Genomic DNA, 18057 nt, shown 5'->3' on the forward strand with positions numbered 1-18057 from the left:
AATTAGAAAGTCAAATTCTAAGAGGATTTTTAAAACTTGATTAAAACATGCCCTAGGGCAGTCTCTTCAACAAATGGTGTCAGTAAAACTACATGTGAAAGAATGGAGTTAGACCCTAAAACCATCTACAAAAACTAAAAATGGATAGAAGACTTAAATGTAAGACATAAAATTACAGAACTCTTAGAAGAAATTGTAAGGGAAAACTTCATGACAATGGATTTGGCCATTACCTCTTGGATAGAACACAAGAACAGATAAATTGCACTACATCAAAATTTAAACTGCATCAAAGGACACAATAAGAATGAAAAGGCGACCTACAGAGTAGAAAAAAATATTTTCAGATAAATGTATTTTATAAGGGGTTGAAACTCAGGACATATAAAGAACAATACATCAACAAAAAAATCCAACAAAAAAAAGAAGTGTATATAAATGGCCAACATGCATATCCAGAGATGCTCAGCACAGCTAATCATTAGGAAAATACAAATCAAAACCACCATATGCTCACCTCACACCCCCTAGGCTGGCTCTTTCAGTAAAAGTCTTACCAAGGATATGAAGAAATTGGGACCCTTGTACACCTGGTTAGAATGTAAAATGGTGCAACCACAATAGAAAAGGGCATGGCAGTTCCTCAAAAAAATAAAAATAGAATGACCAGATGACCCAGCAATTTCAAAAGAATTGAAAGCATCTTTGCGCACACCACTATAGATTGTGCCCCTCCATTTGTATGTTAAAACGCTAATCCCCATTGTGATGGTATTTGGAGATGGGCCTTTGGGAGGTAATTAGGTCATAAGGGTGGAGCCCTCATAGGACTGGTGTCCTTATAAGAGGCAAGACAAAACTTCCTCTCTGCTCTCCCTCAGGTGAGGATAAGAGAAGATGGATATCCCACAAACCAGGAAGCAGGCTCTTACCAGACGCCAGCCCCTAGATCTTGAACTTGTCAGCCTCTAGAACTGTGGGAATAAACGTTTGTTGTTTAAGCCACCTATTCTATAGTAATTTGTTACAGCAAACTGATTAAGACACCCAATTTCTGCAGTATTATTTACGATGCCAAGGGTGGAAGCAGCCCAGTGTGTCCATCAACAGATGAATGGATAAATTGTGCTATATACATACAATGGAATATTCAGCCTTTAAAAGGAAAACAATTATAACATCATGCTACAACATGGATGGACCTCAAGGACATTATGTGAAAGAAGCCTTGCCGGCAGCAAAAAGACAAATACTGTATGATTTCACTTACATGAGGTTATCTAGAGTAGTCAAATTCATAGAAGTAGAATGGTGGTTGCCCAGGGGCTGGAAGAAGGGGGAAGTAGGGAGCTGTTTTAACGGGTAGGAATTTCAGTTTTGCAAGATGAAAAAGTTCGAAAGACTGGTTGTACAACAATGTGCATATACTTAATACTAGAACTGTACACTTAATGGTTAAGATGGTCAGTTTTATGCTTATACATATTTTGCCATAGTTTGTTTTAAAGCCTGTACCAAAGTAACTCTCTTGAGCATTGTTTTATTTTAGGGTTATTTCCTGGTCAAGCTACTCAGAGGCTTAGACACCTGATGAAGCACATGAAATATTTTAAAGGTAGAAAGACTAGCATTTCTTTCCTTTGAATTTAGCACAAGTATGCCCGAGACACACTGGGTATTTAATCGTATGTGCTATCCATACAAAATATTTGTATGGCTATAAAGACAAAATTCCTCCTTTGTCTTCCCTCAATACTGTACTATTTACCAAGCAAATCCACGACACCAGCTGCGTCCGCTACAACCCAGTTCTGACACTGCACCTGGAGTAAGCAGCAGGTCCTGTAGTTCCCACAAGACTCAGGCTCAGTCCCACACCACTGTCACCTCCCCCCACCCCCTTCCAAAGCAGGTCACAAGTCCAGGTGGTTAACCTGTGCATCTGGCCAACCAGCTCTTAACCAGAGGTTTCCAGGACCTGCTCAGGTTTGAATACTTCTTTAGAGTAGCTCACAGAACTCAGGAAAACAGTTTATTAAACTACCAGTTTCTTATAAAAGGATGTATCTCAGGAACGGCCAGATGGAAGAGATGCACTGGGCAAGATATGTGGGAAGGGGCGAGGAGCTTTCCTGCCCTCTCCGGGAGCACACCCTCCCAGCACCTCCTTGTGTTCAGCAGCCTGGAAGCTGTCCAAACCTTGAGTCCAGAGATTTTTATGGAGCCTTCATTATGTTGACAAGGTGAAGTCACTAGCCATCAGTGACCGATTTAACCTCCAGTTCCTCTCCCCTTCACCTAGGAGGGTAGGGGGAGGAGCCCGAAAGTTCCCAACACAAATCACCATGGTTGGTTTCCCCCACAACCAGCTCCTACCCATCCTTTGGGGTTCTCCAAAGGTCACCTCATTAAGAAACTCAGGTGCAGCTGGTTGAAAGAGGCTCATTACAAATAACAAAAGACTCCCATTTCATCTTTATGGCTATGGAACAACTCAGAACAAAAATAGATATGAGCTACAGGAATACCTTTTGTTATAAAGAATTTTATGAGCTATGTGCCAGGAACAGGGACATGGACCAAATATAAATTTCTATGATAAATCACAATACCACGATGGCAAACTATAGTAGGGTTTCAGTCAACTAACTGGATGCCATCCTCTTAAATGTGGGCAGACGTATGGCTCTTTGTATGCACTTAGAAAAGAATTTTAATACATGTGTTCAGGAAAAAGTATTTATTTGACACCTTTACAAAAATATTTAGGCACATAATTTTCATGTTATGTCACCTGATTTACATATCTCAATCCTTAGTACCTTTTAAAAACACTAAAATGGTCATTTCGTAAATAGGATCTGTATTGAAAAAATATTGATAGGTCAACATTTGTAGACAAAAATCAGTTGATCATCAGCATGAGAAAGAAATGAACAAAATAATCTCTAAAAAACATTTTTGTGAGACAATAAATCTAACCAGTAGATTTCTTTTTGAAAAGTAATTCAAAAAAGAAAGCTTAAAAACACCCACCAGTGAGTATCTCTTCTTACCACGAAGTGGCACCCTCACATAAGACCTAGCACCCAAGTTCAGGACACAGCGATGGCTTCCAAACACCAGCCACCGAGTGAAGCGGCGGCTCAGAGGCGGCACGGAGCCAATGCGCTGAGCTCGGAAAAGGGAAGAAGGAATGTCTGGCCTGTGGAGCCTGCAGAGGACCTGCACCTTAGGGAGACAAACTGGGAACGCGTAACCAGCATCACCGTTCTGAGGGGAAGACAGAAAATCATTTTTGCTCTTTGGAAATTCACCACCGAAATAGAAGTAACTGTTCTTTTTTAAAAACAGGTGGAATGAACTGCATCGCATAATGGCCACAATTATATCCATTAGGTTTTTTTTTTCTTTAAAAAAAAAAACAAAAAACTGCTCTTTAACATTCCAGAGGCAACAAAGTACAGGGTCACATTTTTCAAGAAATAACAGCCACTGCCCAGGCCTCTAGTATTTAAGAAGCAGAGATGAAGTATCTTAGTTTGCCTACAGTCTCACCATGAAATAATGACAGTAACAACACTTGCTGGGTGCCTAATAGGTACGAGGCACTGTGCTGAATAGTTTCACATCCATTATCTCATTTATTGTGAATGTTGTTGTTTTTCCCTCAAGGAGGGAAAAATCAATTACAGCCTCGATTATAAGGAGGAGCTGATACAGAAGTACCCCCTTATCCACAAGGGATATGTTCCAAGATCCCTAGTGGATGCTTGAAGCCACAGACAGTACTGAACCCTCTACGTGCTTTTTCCTATACATACGTATGATAAAGTTTAATTTCTAAATTAGGCACAGCAATAATAGAAAAATTATACTGTAATAAAAGTTACAGGAATGTGGTGGCTCTCAAATTATCTTCTTGGGACTGTACTCACCCCTGTGGTGATGCGAGGTGATAAAGTGTCTACGCGACGAGATGAAGTGAGGTGAAGGACGCGGGCACTGGGACGTAGTGTTAAGCTACTTACTGACCTCCTGACAGTATGTCAGGAGGATCACCTGCTTCCAGACCTCGGTTGACCGCAGGTAACTGAAACCGAGGAAAGGGAAACGGAGGAGAAGGGGTGACTCCTGGATTACATAGTTAAGGGGAAGAAAGAATATGTGAAATAGAAGGAGGGGGAACCCAGGCTGTTCACACAATTCTAAGAGCCTGGCACCTCTCTCAGAGCTAGAGGAGCAGCAGGAGTTGTAGAAGTCCTTTTAGATTAAAAACTGCTTCTGCTCTATGGGTGGGTTGGGGACTCCTAATCCGTGGTAACTGCCGACAGCTCTTACAAATCACGGACTCCTTTCATCTCCTTTCTCTTAATATGGGTCCGGCTAAAGAATTACACATTCCTTGACAGCGAGAACTGTCCTATTCATGGTGGTTTCCCCCAGAGCCTGCACACGGCTCTGGCATAAAAAAGAGGCTCAGTAAATCTCTGGTCACTGATAAGAGCACAATAACAAAAGCAGTTCCAAAATCCTAACTGCTACTCCAAACCAATCCAATATGAAACTCTACTAGTCTTTCCATGAAGAACCTGTTTCAGTGTTACTGACCCGAACTTTCCACGGATTCTTAATACAACAGGACTACAGAAAACTTGCAGATGCATTTTTTTTAAACCAACATGCAAGCTGGAGCCTACAAATGACTTATATAGTTAACAGCCATATGAAGCAATTAAAAATCACCTGACACGTTGGCAATGTAGTCTGGTCAACCACAGTTATTTAAATCAAACTGGCACAGACTAAAAAGCAGAACGGCCCAAGAGGACTTTGTTGTCATTAACTCAAAGAAGAGGAGCCACTAGTCAGAATTTGGTTTTCAAAATTCTCACCACAGCTCATCTGTCTCAAAGGACAAATTCAGGATTTAACTATAAAACTGCCTCTCTTTCTCCCAGGAGGTAGGTAGTAGGTCACAGAATTTTTGCCTTGTAAAATATCAACCTTGGGGCAAAATCCAGACATTCTAGAGCACAGGTGAACCTCTAGTTCACTATAACCAAGCCTGCACATAATTGAAAAACTCCAAAAATGGTTGGCCAGTCTATTCAGTCTCCAACTTCCCAGGCTGCTTTCTCTTACCTTGACATGCTGGTGGAAGTCAAGGGGGCATCCAGGAATCAGAACCAGACAGGGCAGAAGCTGCAACTTGCTCTACTGCCTTCTGGCCAGTCAGCAAGTTCATCACGGGGGCGGCGGGGGAGGGGGGGGGTCCTAAGGTCACGTGCATTTAGTGAGACTGTAATTATTCATGATTTTCTCAAACCTGACTCCTAAAAGCAGTTCAGCCCCTCCTGGGGTTCTAGCCTAACAGCTCTAGACACATCCAAAGGCCTTTCATGACGAGAAGTTCTACAACACAAATTATTTCTAAAGTCCCAAGTTCCCTCCACGTGGCTTGACAGAAGAAGGAACAGAACCACTAAAATTAACTCTCATGAAGCCTTTCCACCTTATCCAGGCAAAACCAGGCAGTGGCAGGCAACATTCACAGCCAGAGTTTATATCAACTGAGGCCAGTCTGGAAACTAGAAAGAAGCTCTGGCATCACTGTCCCTAATTTGCAAAGCCTATTCCTCTCTGACTCCAAATTCAACCAACCACTTGCCTCCTTGAAAGAGCTCAAGCAAACTCAGCTAGAAGCCCCATTTCCTCACCCTCAGAGGAAAAGGGCAATCAATGGCAGCATGGTTCAACAGGAGAAACATGAATTTTTACTTCTTAGCAAGTCACCTACTTCCTCTGAGTCTTGTTTTCTTATTGGTAAAACAGACAAATACCATCTTACATAAGATAATATCCTTTGCACCGCCCCCCTGCCCGGCCCCAGAATTTTCTCAGATGAGATGACCCTGAAAAAAGGGAGCCTTGGGAGCTTTTAGCTTGGAAGTTGGCCATGAGGCTAATTCTAGGGACCCAATACCACCAGTCAGGCTTTAGTAAAGACAAACCCAAATACAGGAAACACACGAATATGAAAATGACCTCAATATAATTTTAAAAATAAAAAGAAATCAAAACCTTCCAAGCCTCCTGTTAAGCCACCAAAATACTACTTGTTTGAATCAATAGAACCCTGTGGACTCCAAATCCAGTGAAAGAGAAGTTCGTGTGTTCCCGTGCAGAAGTACCCAGCCTCTTCTGCACTCGGCACAATCGGCCTGTGCAGACACTTGGACCCGCAGTCAGTGGATGTCTCTGTGCCAAATTACAGGGCTGTGTGTGAGGGAAGCCCCTTCCTGCCCAGAGAGGCAATTCAGGCAATGCTCATTCACAGCTGTTCTCCCAGGATGCGGCGAAAGTCCTGAGAGAATCTGACATGCCCAAGGGACACGGGATGTAGGTGAGAGTATCCAGAGGAGACAGGTGTGCTCATGCCATTGAAGCTGACACCGCCAGACAAAGACCGAGCCCGGACAACAGAGAAACATCCGAACAGGGCTTCCCCTCAAACCAATACATTCAGGAATGTCGGACCTCGTTGTACTAATTCAAAGAGAAGTAAAAAGAATAGCAACCAAACCCAGAGGAGGAAAGCACAGTGAAGAGATCGTGGCCTCCTTGCGGGCCTGCCATTCTCCTCAGAGAAGAAGTGCTGAGCTGCATGGTTTACAAAATGCAGCTCTTCACAGGACTCGATCTTGCGGTCATGAGTTCAAGCCCCATCATGGGTATAGAGCTCGCTTAAAAAAAAATTAAAACAAAAAAATAAGCAAAATGCAGCTTTTCACATGCCTGTCATCTCATATTGTAGCGTCTGGTTTCCCCACTGTGGGGGAGGTAAGGGCGGGTGCTTCTAAGCCCATTCACAGACTCGCAGTTTCTAAGAGCTGAGAAAAGTTTCTGTGACTTGTTCAGAGTCACAGCATCTTCTGAATGGATCGTAAAGTTTTCTCTCTTAATCCTCAGTCACAACAGCAGGAGTGAGCTCATTCAACTACCTCCAAAAACATCTCTGTACCCCCAGCACTCAGCATAACGCCAGGTACATATTACATACCCAGTACATTTCAGTTGAATGAATGAATCCGATAGATGAATAAATGAGTAAAAGGCCTACTTTCTCCATCCCTTCGTTATCGCCATCCTACACAACAAAGAGGGAATAGCGTAATTTCAAGGAATGCACTGTGCCCATCCTAGAAGTCTCAGGGAAGCCAACATGGAAACCAGTACAGCTTCAAAGCCCACAGTTTTTTAGTGCCAAAGCTATCATCTTTAGCAAATGCAGTGATGATATCCTTATGAAGAAAATGCAATTGTTAAGAAATAAAATTCAAAAAGGAGAAATTTTAGCTACTTGGCTGCATTTCCAGCAGAAGGCAGGCTCAACTGCCTCTACATGCAGCAAGGATTTGCACAAGGCGGCTCCAGCTGGAGCACCGTGTCCATGTGGCTCTAAGGGACACCTGGATATCAAACTATGGAATACAGTATTTTCAAAACACCGATGGTTCATTGTTGGCATAAAAGAAATAAATTAAAAAGCCTGGCACATTTTCCAGTTTGATATAAATTATTTCCAATGGTATATTTAAAATAGAGTCAATTATAAGTTTCTCTCATAAAATTTTAAAAGGCAGCAATCAATCCTCAGATTGTACGAGTGCAAAGGAATGGTATTTTCTCCATAATCAAGACACCCAAGCATCTGCGTAAAAATTGCCAGTGTTCTCAGTTGATCAGTAATTTGGGCCTACGTCATCGAAGCCATCCTCTGGTCATACTGCTCCTTTCCCCTTAATGTCCAGCTTGTTACTGGCCTCTGACTGTTTGCTCAGCTGCTCTTCGGAGAAAGTGATGTAGGAATACACCAGGCTCCCAGCAATGCTGCAAAACAGAAAACCACCATCAGGGAGGAAAGAAGGAAGGAATGGCCAAACAGATACAGTGTTTTCAGCTCCCGAAAGAGAGACACTCCCTCATCATGGTATCATGCACTGTTGCTGATGCTCTGAGGAAATGAATGTTTGCACATACCTGCTGGCAGGAGTGCCAATTTTATACCACCCTTCTGGAATACCATTTGTTGAAGTAAAAACCTTACAATTCTGCTTCTCCTTTGACCGAGCGATCTACTTCATGGAAGAATTGTGTACATCTTCATAGACTTATCAAGAAAGAGTTTACCACAAAATTTATAATAGCAGAAAATTAGATAAAGGATAAATGTCCCAAGAGGAAATTACATAAATTCATACAACAGAATATGATGTATTTCATAAAATCATGTAAAATGAAAACAGCAATGACATCTTAAATGAAAAAATAATCTCATAAGACAGAGTATTGTCTAAACCCATTATTTAAAAAAACATGAATACGTATACTGATACGCATCAGAATTAAGTCTAGAGAGAATACAAGGATATTAATGGTTGTTACATCTAGATGGTGAGATCATAGGTGATTTCTTTTTCCTATTTTCTCTATTTTCAAAAATATTCAAGACAAAGAAATGTAATTTTTAATAAGAATGAAAAACATCCCAATTAGTAAAGCAAACATGCAAACCCTGGGCCATTTACAGAGCTAGTTTCTCTCTGACTAGAATCAAGTTCACAGTGGAGAACCTATCACCTGAGCCCTCAGCCTCTGAGCTGGTTTCTGGCACCCTCCCTTGTCCATCACACTGACCACCAGGAAGGAAGGTGCACTTGAGGGACAGTGATTATACCTGTCTATTCTCTGCGGCGACCTCAAACCCACATGGGTACACAGCCCCTGCCCCAGTCACTAACTGAAAGCAAGCTGGAGGAGCTCACAGAGACACTCGAGACTCTTCTGACCTGCTCTTCCGCTAAGCCTAACACTTGTGACTCTCTTGGGTCTCCAGCTGGCATCTTGGCCCAGACTCTGCTTTCAGATGTTCCTGTCCTGGATTTGGCCCACCACCTTTTGCCTGACACTTGACTCATGAACTTGCATCTTATTTGAAACTAGTTCTATCCTCCTCTAGGCTTCGGGGTTCCAGCCCCACACCAGCAGCAGCAGAAGAGATGCCTCGCTCCTGCAAATAAGGAAGCAGAATCGGGCAGTCACAGCACTTAATCACCGAATTGTGACCACTTACTAAAGTCTACTACATGTCAAGCATCTATCATACATCTGCCATTGTGAGATTCCTGCAAAGTACAATATCCCTGGCAAGATGCTCATTTTGAAGAAGAAGAAACTGGGTTCCAGAGTCCTAAGATAACTTGCTCAGGGTCATAGAACATCTTAGTAATGGATAAGAATAAAACCCATGTCAATCTGATTTTCTCCATTGAAACAGCTTCCTCCCAATGGCTCCTGCTCCACTTGATAGAAGTGATACTGGTACTTATTTTGTTTCCATCAGCCTATAAATTTCTAAGGCCTCACTCTTAACTCTACCAAGTCCCGTGCACTGGCCTGACACTATGTAGCAGTACAATAAATAACTGCTGAGCGACTATCTGTGTGGCCCGTTCAAAGACAGCGGCCTCATGAACCCAATTTTGGTGCCAGTTCCATAAGCCTCATCTTTGCTTTCATCCAGTCAGTTTTTTCTGTTTCTTTTTCTTTCTCGTTTTCCTTTTCTTTCTTTTTAGAGACTGTGATCTCTCAGGCTCTTCTAGAAACTCCTCTGGTTTTCTAGTGCATCAAGTCGATGATTTCCCTGGGAGCTGGGCTAGGACCCAAGGAGATGGCCTCCTGGAGCCTTCCTGATGGAAGCTCAACATTCTTTGAGGTTCACACGTACGTTTACGGGACAGGCAAATTCTCCTTGCCTCCAACCCCACCCCCCTCACCACAAGGTAGGAATGCTCCTTTCTTTCATCCTATCCTCTAGGGTCCTCCTCTTAGAACAACCTTAAACATAACAATGCTTTATTTTTCCTGTCAAGACAATCCTCGATGTTTATGTTAAGCTCATTTCACCTGGAGAGAAATAATGGAGCAGTGTAGGATGGAAGAAGACAATACCCTGGAATTCCTTCCAGGCCTCATCCTTATGGTAATCCTGGACCCTACATCCCTAACATAGTTAGTGTAATGAAAAAGCACGGACTTTGTGGAGTTAGGTCTTGGTTCAAATCTTGAATACGCTGCTAGCTCTGTGCCCCTTGGCAAATTTATTAATTTCTCTGAGATTCTATTTCTGTATTCATAAAATAAGAATAATACTCTCTATAAATGAGATCACATTCATAAAGAACCCCGGCCCTAATCCCGGCACGTGGTAAACAATCAGGAAATATATGTATTCCCCTCCCCCCCCTTCCCTGCCAGCCCTGCTACTCCAAGACCTGCGGGGGATGCACTGTGAACAAAGGGAGGCTGGCATAATATGGAGACTTACCCTGATGCAAGAGGAGGGTGCACTGTTGCCACAAAGTTGTTTGAATAACCACAGCAAAACCAAAACACAGACTGCTGTTCTAAACTCGGGAGATTAAAGAGCACGGGCTTCTCAAATTCTTACAAGTTCCAACATAAGGCAATAATAAAAGATTTTTTATCTCATCTTTATTCCTGTCTTTATCATTACCAAATATTCAGATTTTCAGAAATGGCCATTCCCAAATCGCCTGAAAAAAACTGAGTATCCGTCCACAAGGATCCTGTGTGCCGAGCAGTGGTGAGCTGATGTTTTGGAAAGGAGTCTAAATGGCTTCCTAGCAGCTTCGGGCATGTGGGCAAGCTCCGAGGAGGAGAAGAGGAGGGTGGAGAAAAGAAAGGGAAAAGCCCAGATTGGGGGTGGAGGTGGGGTCTATGTGAATCTTTATACATCACTACCAAATGGCTGGTAATCAGGATCTTCTGTAACTTCAGATCATGTCACTCCTTTATACAAAATCCTCCAACATCTTACCCTCTCTTAAAAGTAGTCCCCAATCTGTCACTCCACCCCATTATCTGTATGACTCCATCTTATCTCATCCACGCTACTCCCACCACACTGGCCTCACCTGTTCCCTGAACACACCCGGCACACACCCACTTCAGGCTCTTTTCACTTGCTCTTCCCTCCAGAAATCGATGTGGTTCATTCCCTCCATTTTTTAGGTATTCACAAAAAATGTAACCTTCTCAGTGAGTGTCCCCACCCCTTGCAATACTCCTTATTCCCCTTCCTTGCTTTACTTTTCTCCATTTACCATGACAGCTAACACTGATCACCAGCAAATATTTCACTCACTTATCTTCATTTTTTGTCTCCTCTACTAGAAGGAAAACTCCATGAAGGGCAAGGGTTTTGGTCAGTTTTGATAGCAGCTCTATACCCAATGCCTAAAACAATGTTTGGCAGGTATCAACCATATGTTTATTTATGAATAAATGAATCTTCCCAGCTAAATTACAAATTCCCTGAACAGAAAAATTAGTCTGTGGCTTTGTATACACTAAGCCATCATTTTTTTAACATGCACAGAATGGGTTCGATAATTCTGATTCTTACTCTGCCCAGCACAGGAGATAGAATAAAGACCAATCAGTGGTGAGGCAGGGGGTAAGCAAGGTGGCTTTGGGAACTGTTCAAAACGAAGGGGGGCCATTTGATCTCTTACCCCATGTGCCCTCGCATGGCTAAATCATGGGGCAGATTTTTCTAGTCGGATCAGGGTTAGAATCTCAGTTCTGCTTCTCACTAGGGCAGCTGTGTGCCCTGGGACAAATGACTTTACCTGAGTCTCCATTCCACCGTGCTGTGAACTGGAGGTGACTAATGAGAAGGCGCTGTAAAGACGGCGTCATGGCCGAGGTACTCCATGAGCACTGCCTCCCTATCTGCTGCCTTCCCACACAGGTAGTCATGTCTTGTCTACACTAGGGAAGTGTTGGTCCGTGCACATACTTTAAAAATAGAAGTACCTTCATCACAGATGTCTGACCAGGATGTGAACAATTTCATCCGCCTAGGAGTTTTAGGAATTTGTCCAGAAGTAAATTTAGAAACAAATAAAAGGCTCCCAAATCCTGTTGTGATGTTGTTTGGAACTCATGGGCCGTGACAAAGATATTATTTGCTTTATTAACTGATATGAATCAGACAAATGCTCTAAGACCAGAATTCTGGGGAGGCCCCAGATGGATAGGTTTGCTGTTGTTGTTCTTGTTTTTAAAGGCTGCATTAGAGAAAAGTTATAGAAAAACAAAAAAGAATATAAGCCCAAAACTTGTTTTCTACCTATTCTTTCTGTTTAGTGTTAGTTTCTTGGAAGGGGGGATTCTCTTACATATTCAGAAAGAGCGAGCAAGCGAGCTAGCTATTTAGTTAGTTAGTTTTGCTTTCTTGACATCTTTGGTACTCTTCCTCAACCTGGGGCTACGTCCAAACTACTTCAGCTCATCTATCATTTCCTACCCTACATCTATACTCCTTTTTCTTTTCTGCCTCTTAAAAAACCTTACAATGTGGGTGGAGGACTGCCATTAGAACTAAAAGGTTAACATATTTTATGTGTCTTCCACACCTGGAGGAAGTTCGTTCCAATGTCGTAAGTCTCCTGCAAAATAACTCCAGACCCACTGAGCATGGGGCACAGTTTCCACAGGACTCCCACAGGGTGAATTAGGATAGACAACTCGAGTTCAAAAACTGTGAGCAAAAAAACTGAGGTTGCAAACGGTGAATTATAAATAGCTCGTGGCAGTACTGTAACAGAACACAGATTTTTTCTATATTCCATTTCAGTGCTCTTCTGTCAGGAATTATGATATAACCAACAGCTAGCCAACCTCCCTAGATCCTATTCAAAAGTCGAAGTTACTCTAGTGAGATACGTGCCAGTTATATAATCTATAAATAGCCTAGTGGCGATTACATCAGCAGCAACTAACTGGTAACACAAAACATGTCCTTCTCTCTCTCCAAATTAGAGAACCACTAAGCAAAGGAAAAGCTTATGTCCTTCAGGAGAAGTCTGGAACCAGAATAGAATCTACTAAGATGGAATTATGCAGGAGGAGAAGCAGTCTGAAAATCAGAAGCAATTCATCTTTCTAAGGAAATAGGCAAAGAGTCCAAAATGAGGGACCAGTAGATTCAGGTGCTGAGCAGAGCTGGCTAGACCAAAGTCCTTAGGAACCAACTTTGCAACTACTCTGAGCTGCACCATGTCCCATCCCAGAGACTGTGTAGACTGTCGTGTGGCCTCCAAAGCTATAGTAAAATGAGTTCTGTGATCCTAAAGGAGGCTGACTTAAGAGTATGTAACCAGTATGATAGCATATCATAAAGGGATATGAAAATAAAATCAATCCATTCATCTATCCACTACTTACTAGACTGTGGTTAAAGATTAAGACTTGGAAGTCAAATCGTGGATGGAATACTTACCAGCTGAGTACTATGGGGCAAGGTTTTTAGCCTCTCTCTGTGAACGTAATATTCACAGGATCTAGCCCATAAGGCTGTTACAGAGATTAAGTATGGAGTACTCAGCACAATGCCCAGTACAAATACACATAAAAAATACTGGCTAATATTTTGTTACTATTACTAGTGGAATGCTTATTATGGGTCAGGCACTGATAAATACTGGCACACTGTAAATAAGAGAAGTGATTTCTGCCCTCAAAAAGCCAAGAATCTAAAATGGTGATGGATACATATACAGTTTAGTAGGCTACACTGTAATTATTCAGTCATTTGCTGAATAATGATGCATTAAAGAATGAGAACTTGGACTCTGCAGTGCAACCCATCAGGGTTAAAATCCTTGTGACATGACTTACTAATTGTGTGACACTGGCAGATCTAGGAGGGAATGCACCATGTCTCTCTAGAACATAATTCCTGGCATACAGACACACACTCAATGCATAACTTCAGAATGCACTCAACTTACTTAACCTCTCTAGGCTCAGCTCCTCATTTATAAAATAGTGATAACAAAAAGAACTTCAAAAGTGTGTTACAAAAAATTAGGCTATTCAACAGAGAAAGGATAGCATTTCAATAAAAGGTACTGGAACAACTGGATATCTATATTAAACACACACACACAATAAAAAGAACTTTTCATCTCAATCTTATACAATATATAAAAATTAATCCAAAAATGGGCTATATACCTAATCGTAAAATAAAACTATAAAACTTCTAGAAGAACACATCAGAGAAAATCTTTGTAACCTTGGGTTAAAGATTTCTTAGAAACCTAACACTGAAAGCACAACTCACAGAAGAAAAACTGATAAAGGAGTCTTAAAAACTGTGTTCTTCAAAAGACAGTATTAAGAAAATGAAAAGACAAGCTACAGACTGGGAAATAATACTTGTAAATCACATATCTGATAAAGGACTTGTATACACAATAAATAAAGAACTCTCAAAACTTAAGAAAACAAAACAAAATTTAAGAAAACAAGGGGCGCCTGGCTGGTTCCGTTGGTTGAGCATATGATTCTTGATTTTGGAGTTGTGAGTTCGAGCTCCAGGTTGGGTGTAGAGATTACTTAAAAATAAAATCTTCAAAAAAAACCAACAACAACAACAAAAAAACAAACTTAAAACACATAACCCAGTTTTTTAAAAATGGGCAACATATCTGAACAGCCATTTTACCAAAGAATACATACAGATGGCAAATAAGCATGTGAAAAGATGTTCAACATCATGAATCATTACGGAAATTAAAAACACAATGAGGCGCGCCTGGGTGACACAGTCAGTTAAGAGTCTGACTCTTGGTTTTGGCTCAGGTCGTGATCTCGGGGTCATGAGTTCAAGCCCTGAGCAGGGCTCCACGCTCAGCAGAGTCTGCCTAAGTTTTTCTCTCTCCCTCCCTCTCCCCCTCCCCCTGCACTCTCTCTCTCTCTCTGAAATAAATAAATCTTAAAAAAAACAAAAACAAAAACCTACAATGAGATACCACTATAGATCTGTTAGAATGTCTAGAATTTAAAAAACAAAAACTGACAATACCAAGGGCTGGGATGTGGAACAACCATTACAGAGCATCATATGTAGCTGAGGGATATGCAAAAGGGTACAGACATTTCTGAAAATAGTTTGGCAATTTCTTATGAAGTTAAACATACACTTACCAGACAACCCAGGACAACCACTCCTAGGTATTTACCCAAGTGAAATGAAAACTTATGTTCACAAGCATTTAAGCAAGTATTTCAACAGCTAATATAAAACAGCTAAAAACTGGAAACCACCCAAACATCTTTCAATTTGTGAATGGATAAAAAAACTGTGATACATCCTTAACGGAATCTCAGAATGCAACACGAATCTCAAATGCAGTGTGTTAAGTGAAAGAAGTCAAACCAAAAGCTACCATTCCATGACATTCTGGACACTATATGGACAGAAAACGGGCTGAGCAGCGAGGGAGAGGTTCAGTGCAAAGGGACATGGGAAGCTTTTAGAGGCAATACAATTGCTCTATAACACGAACGTGGTGGTAGTAGTTACATGACTGTATGCATTGGTCAAAACTCACAGAACCATACACGAGAAAGGGCGAATCTGTATTTAAATCATATATTAATTTTTTTTTAATGGAAGGAAAAAAAGAATCACAGCTGAAGATAAGTCCCAGAGAGTCTAGGAATTCTAGCCTGGGCAGTTATGAGGATGATGATGTCATTATCTGGAAAGGCTATATTACTTAGGCCAAAGGCACAGGCCAAGTCCATCAACTGATGGAAGTACAGAAGCAGGCTCTTGTCACCACCCTTCGCTAATCATTTCCTACTCTCCCTTGTTGCCATTTTGGGCTTGGGTGAGCACTCACTAAGCGGCTACTGGGAAAAGGCATTTAGAAGAGTTGAAGACAGCCAGGCTCTAAAAGCCCCTACAGAAGAAAAATGCCTCCCAAATTGCAGAATCAATGTGGATGAAGTGTGAGCAGCTATCCTTGCAAACCTCCTGCTGCTCGCACTTGAATCACAACAGAGAGAGGGCTAGTGAAACTTTTCTTAAAACAAAGAAACTAGGCAGGGTAGAGGGAGCTAGATGTATCTGGATCTAATCACAGACTCTTTTTTTTTTTTTTTTAAGTAGGCTCCACATGCAGGGTGGAGCCCAACATGGGGCCCAAACATCAAGACCTGAGCTGAGATCAAGAGTCAGATGCTTAACTGCCTGAGCCACCCAGGCGCCCCTAATCATAGATTCTTTGAAGAATATGGTTTAATTACTGATTTCCTTCAAAGTGCAGTCAGCCAAAGACGGACTGACACCATTTCCAATCAAAGTGAAATATGGTAGGCACTTTCAGTTTTTACATTAAAAAAAAAAAAAGTAATGTTCAGCACCTGTGAGTCTGCTTACCAACTAGTAAAAGTCAAAAAATATAAATAAAACCATAATTTTCGTTTTAAAAAGTAAAAAAAAAAATTAGATAATATATACTTTCCTCTACGAAAGCTGAAACGCACACTGTAATGGAGATAGTATTCAAAAAGAAATTCACCTGGATTTTAATCCCAACTCTGCAACTAACTTGGCTGGTTAAGTACATCAATTATTCTCCCCAGCCTTGTAATAAAAGATTAAAGCGATAGGACATGTAAAATTTATTACAATAAAATGCGAAAGCAATCATAATTTATTAAAAATACTACCTAAGGACAGAGTACCAACGACAGTCATTATCCTAATTATCACTATCAAGTAACCTTGCTGGCAAAACCAGACTGTTTTAACCAGAACTAAAATGCACTAGCTGACACAATAAGAAATTCTACTGGAAGAATTTTCAAGATGCTGGATTTGATATATGTTAGACTGATGTATTTCATAACCTTCCAACATACTCAGACACTAGTTTTTTAAAATAACCTGCAATGTGAAAGAAGATACCTAAGCTTTCTTATAAGAACTTTGTTATCTTATAAGAGATTTGAACTACAAAGATCTGAAAATGCAAACAGAAGCTTTCACTTCATTTTGGCTGTAAGGTTATTTATTTGAAGAGAACAAAAAGAAAATCAAGGCACCCCTGAGTTAGGTCTATATGGTGCCATGATGTGATTCTTTAATCCAAATTTTTAGAAGTGAATGAAACGCAGGTCACATCCAAAGTCAAAACTGTTCCATCAGGTTGCTCCTTATATCCTAGCCCTTCCTCACAAGTATGAATGAAAGAAACTGATATTTACTCTGCACAGATGTCAAGCAGTGAATTAGGTACTTTATATTAGATTATTTCATTCTAACAACTCTAAAGAGATATGGATATTTTTGTCCCCGACACATAAGAAAACTGAAGCTCAGAAAAGAGAAACGTTCACTCAAAGTCACATAGATGGCAAACATCAGAACTGCAACTCCAAACAAGGTCTGAGACTGAACTACTCATCTTTCTTCTATAACATGTCATCCTCGGGTACATATTACAACCACCCCCCCAACTCCCACCCCCACAAGTAACAAATGATTCTTCCTCTAAAAGACAAACTATACTTGTAAATAAATGTCAGGGAAGGGGCAACAATGAGTTATTAACCTATTACCAATATGAGTACTGAATTCTCATACTGATCCATAAAGAAGGTAGAATAGGTATTATCATCACTTGTTTACATTTGAAGCAATAAAAGCCCAGAGAGGTTATATAATTTGTTTCAAGGTAAAGAGATGACACGCTCATATTCTAGTAGAGAGCTTTATAAGTTTCCAAAGTGCTTTTTCACCAATCCATAGAGAATTCATCACTTTTTTTTTAAAGATTTTATTTATTTATTTTTCAGAAAGAGAGAGGGCACAAGCAGGGGGAGCAGCAGGCAGAAGGAGAAGCAGGCTCCCCGCTGAGCAAGGAGCCTGATGCGGACTCAATCCCAGGACCCTGGGATAATGACCTGAGCCAAAGGCAGAAGCTGAACTAACAGCCACCCAGATGCCACTCATCAAACAAATACTTATTAAGCAATAGCTGGATTCATTCTAGGAGCTTGGGAAATGAGTGAACATCACAGGCAGAGACCCCTGCCCCCATGGAACTTACATTCCAGCAGGAGAGATAAGAAAATAGGCAATAAATACAAATAAGCAAATTACATAGT

General features: G+C 41.1%; 1 protein-coding gene across 1 annotated transcript in view; it reads right to left on the bottom strand.

The window, feature by feature from the left end:
* Positions 1-2725: 2725 nt before the first annotated feature.
* SLC35D1 (solute carrier family 35 member D1) overlaps positions 2726-18057 on the bottom strand; it is a 44068-nt gene continuing 28736 nt past the window's right edge. Inside the window, exon 12 of the mRNA XM_045802068.2 lies at positions 2726-7893. Coding sequence (XP_045658024.1) covers positions 7785-7893 — 109 coding nt within the window. The 3' untranslated portion in view covers positions 2726-7784. The remainder of the gene's footprint in view (positions 7894-18057) is intronic.

The sequence above is a fragment of the Ursus americanus genome, chromosome 12 (genome assembly GCF_024610735.1).
Source record: "Ursus americanus isolate L20-20 chromosome 12, mUrsAme1.1.p, whole genome shotgun sequence".
Taxonomy (NCBI): Eukaryota; Metazoa; Chordata; class Mammalia; order Carnivora; family Ursidae; genus Ursus; species Ursus americanus.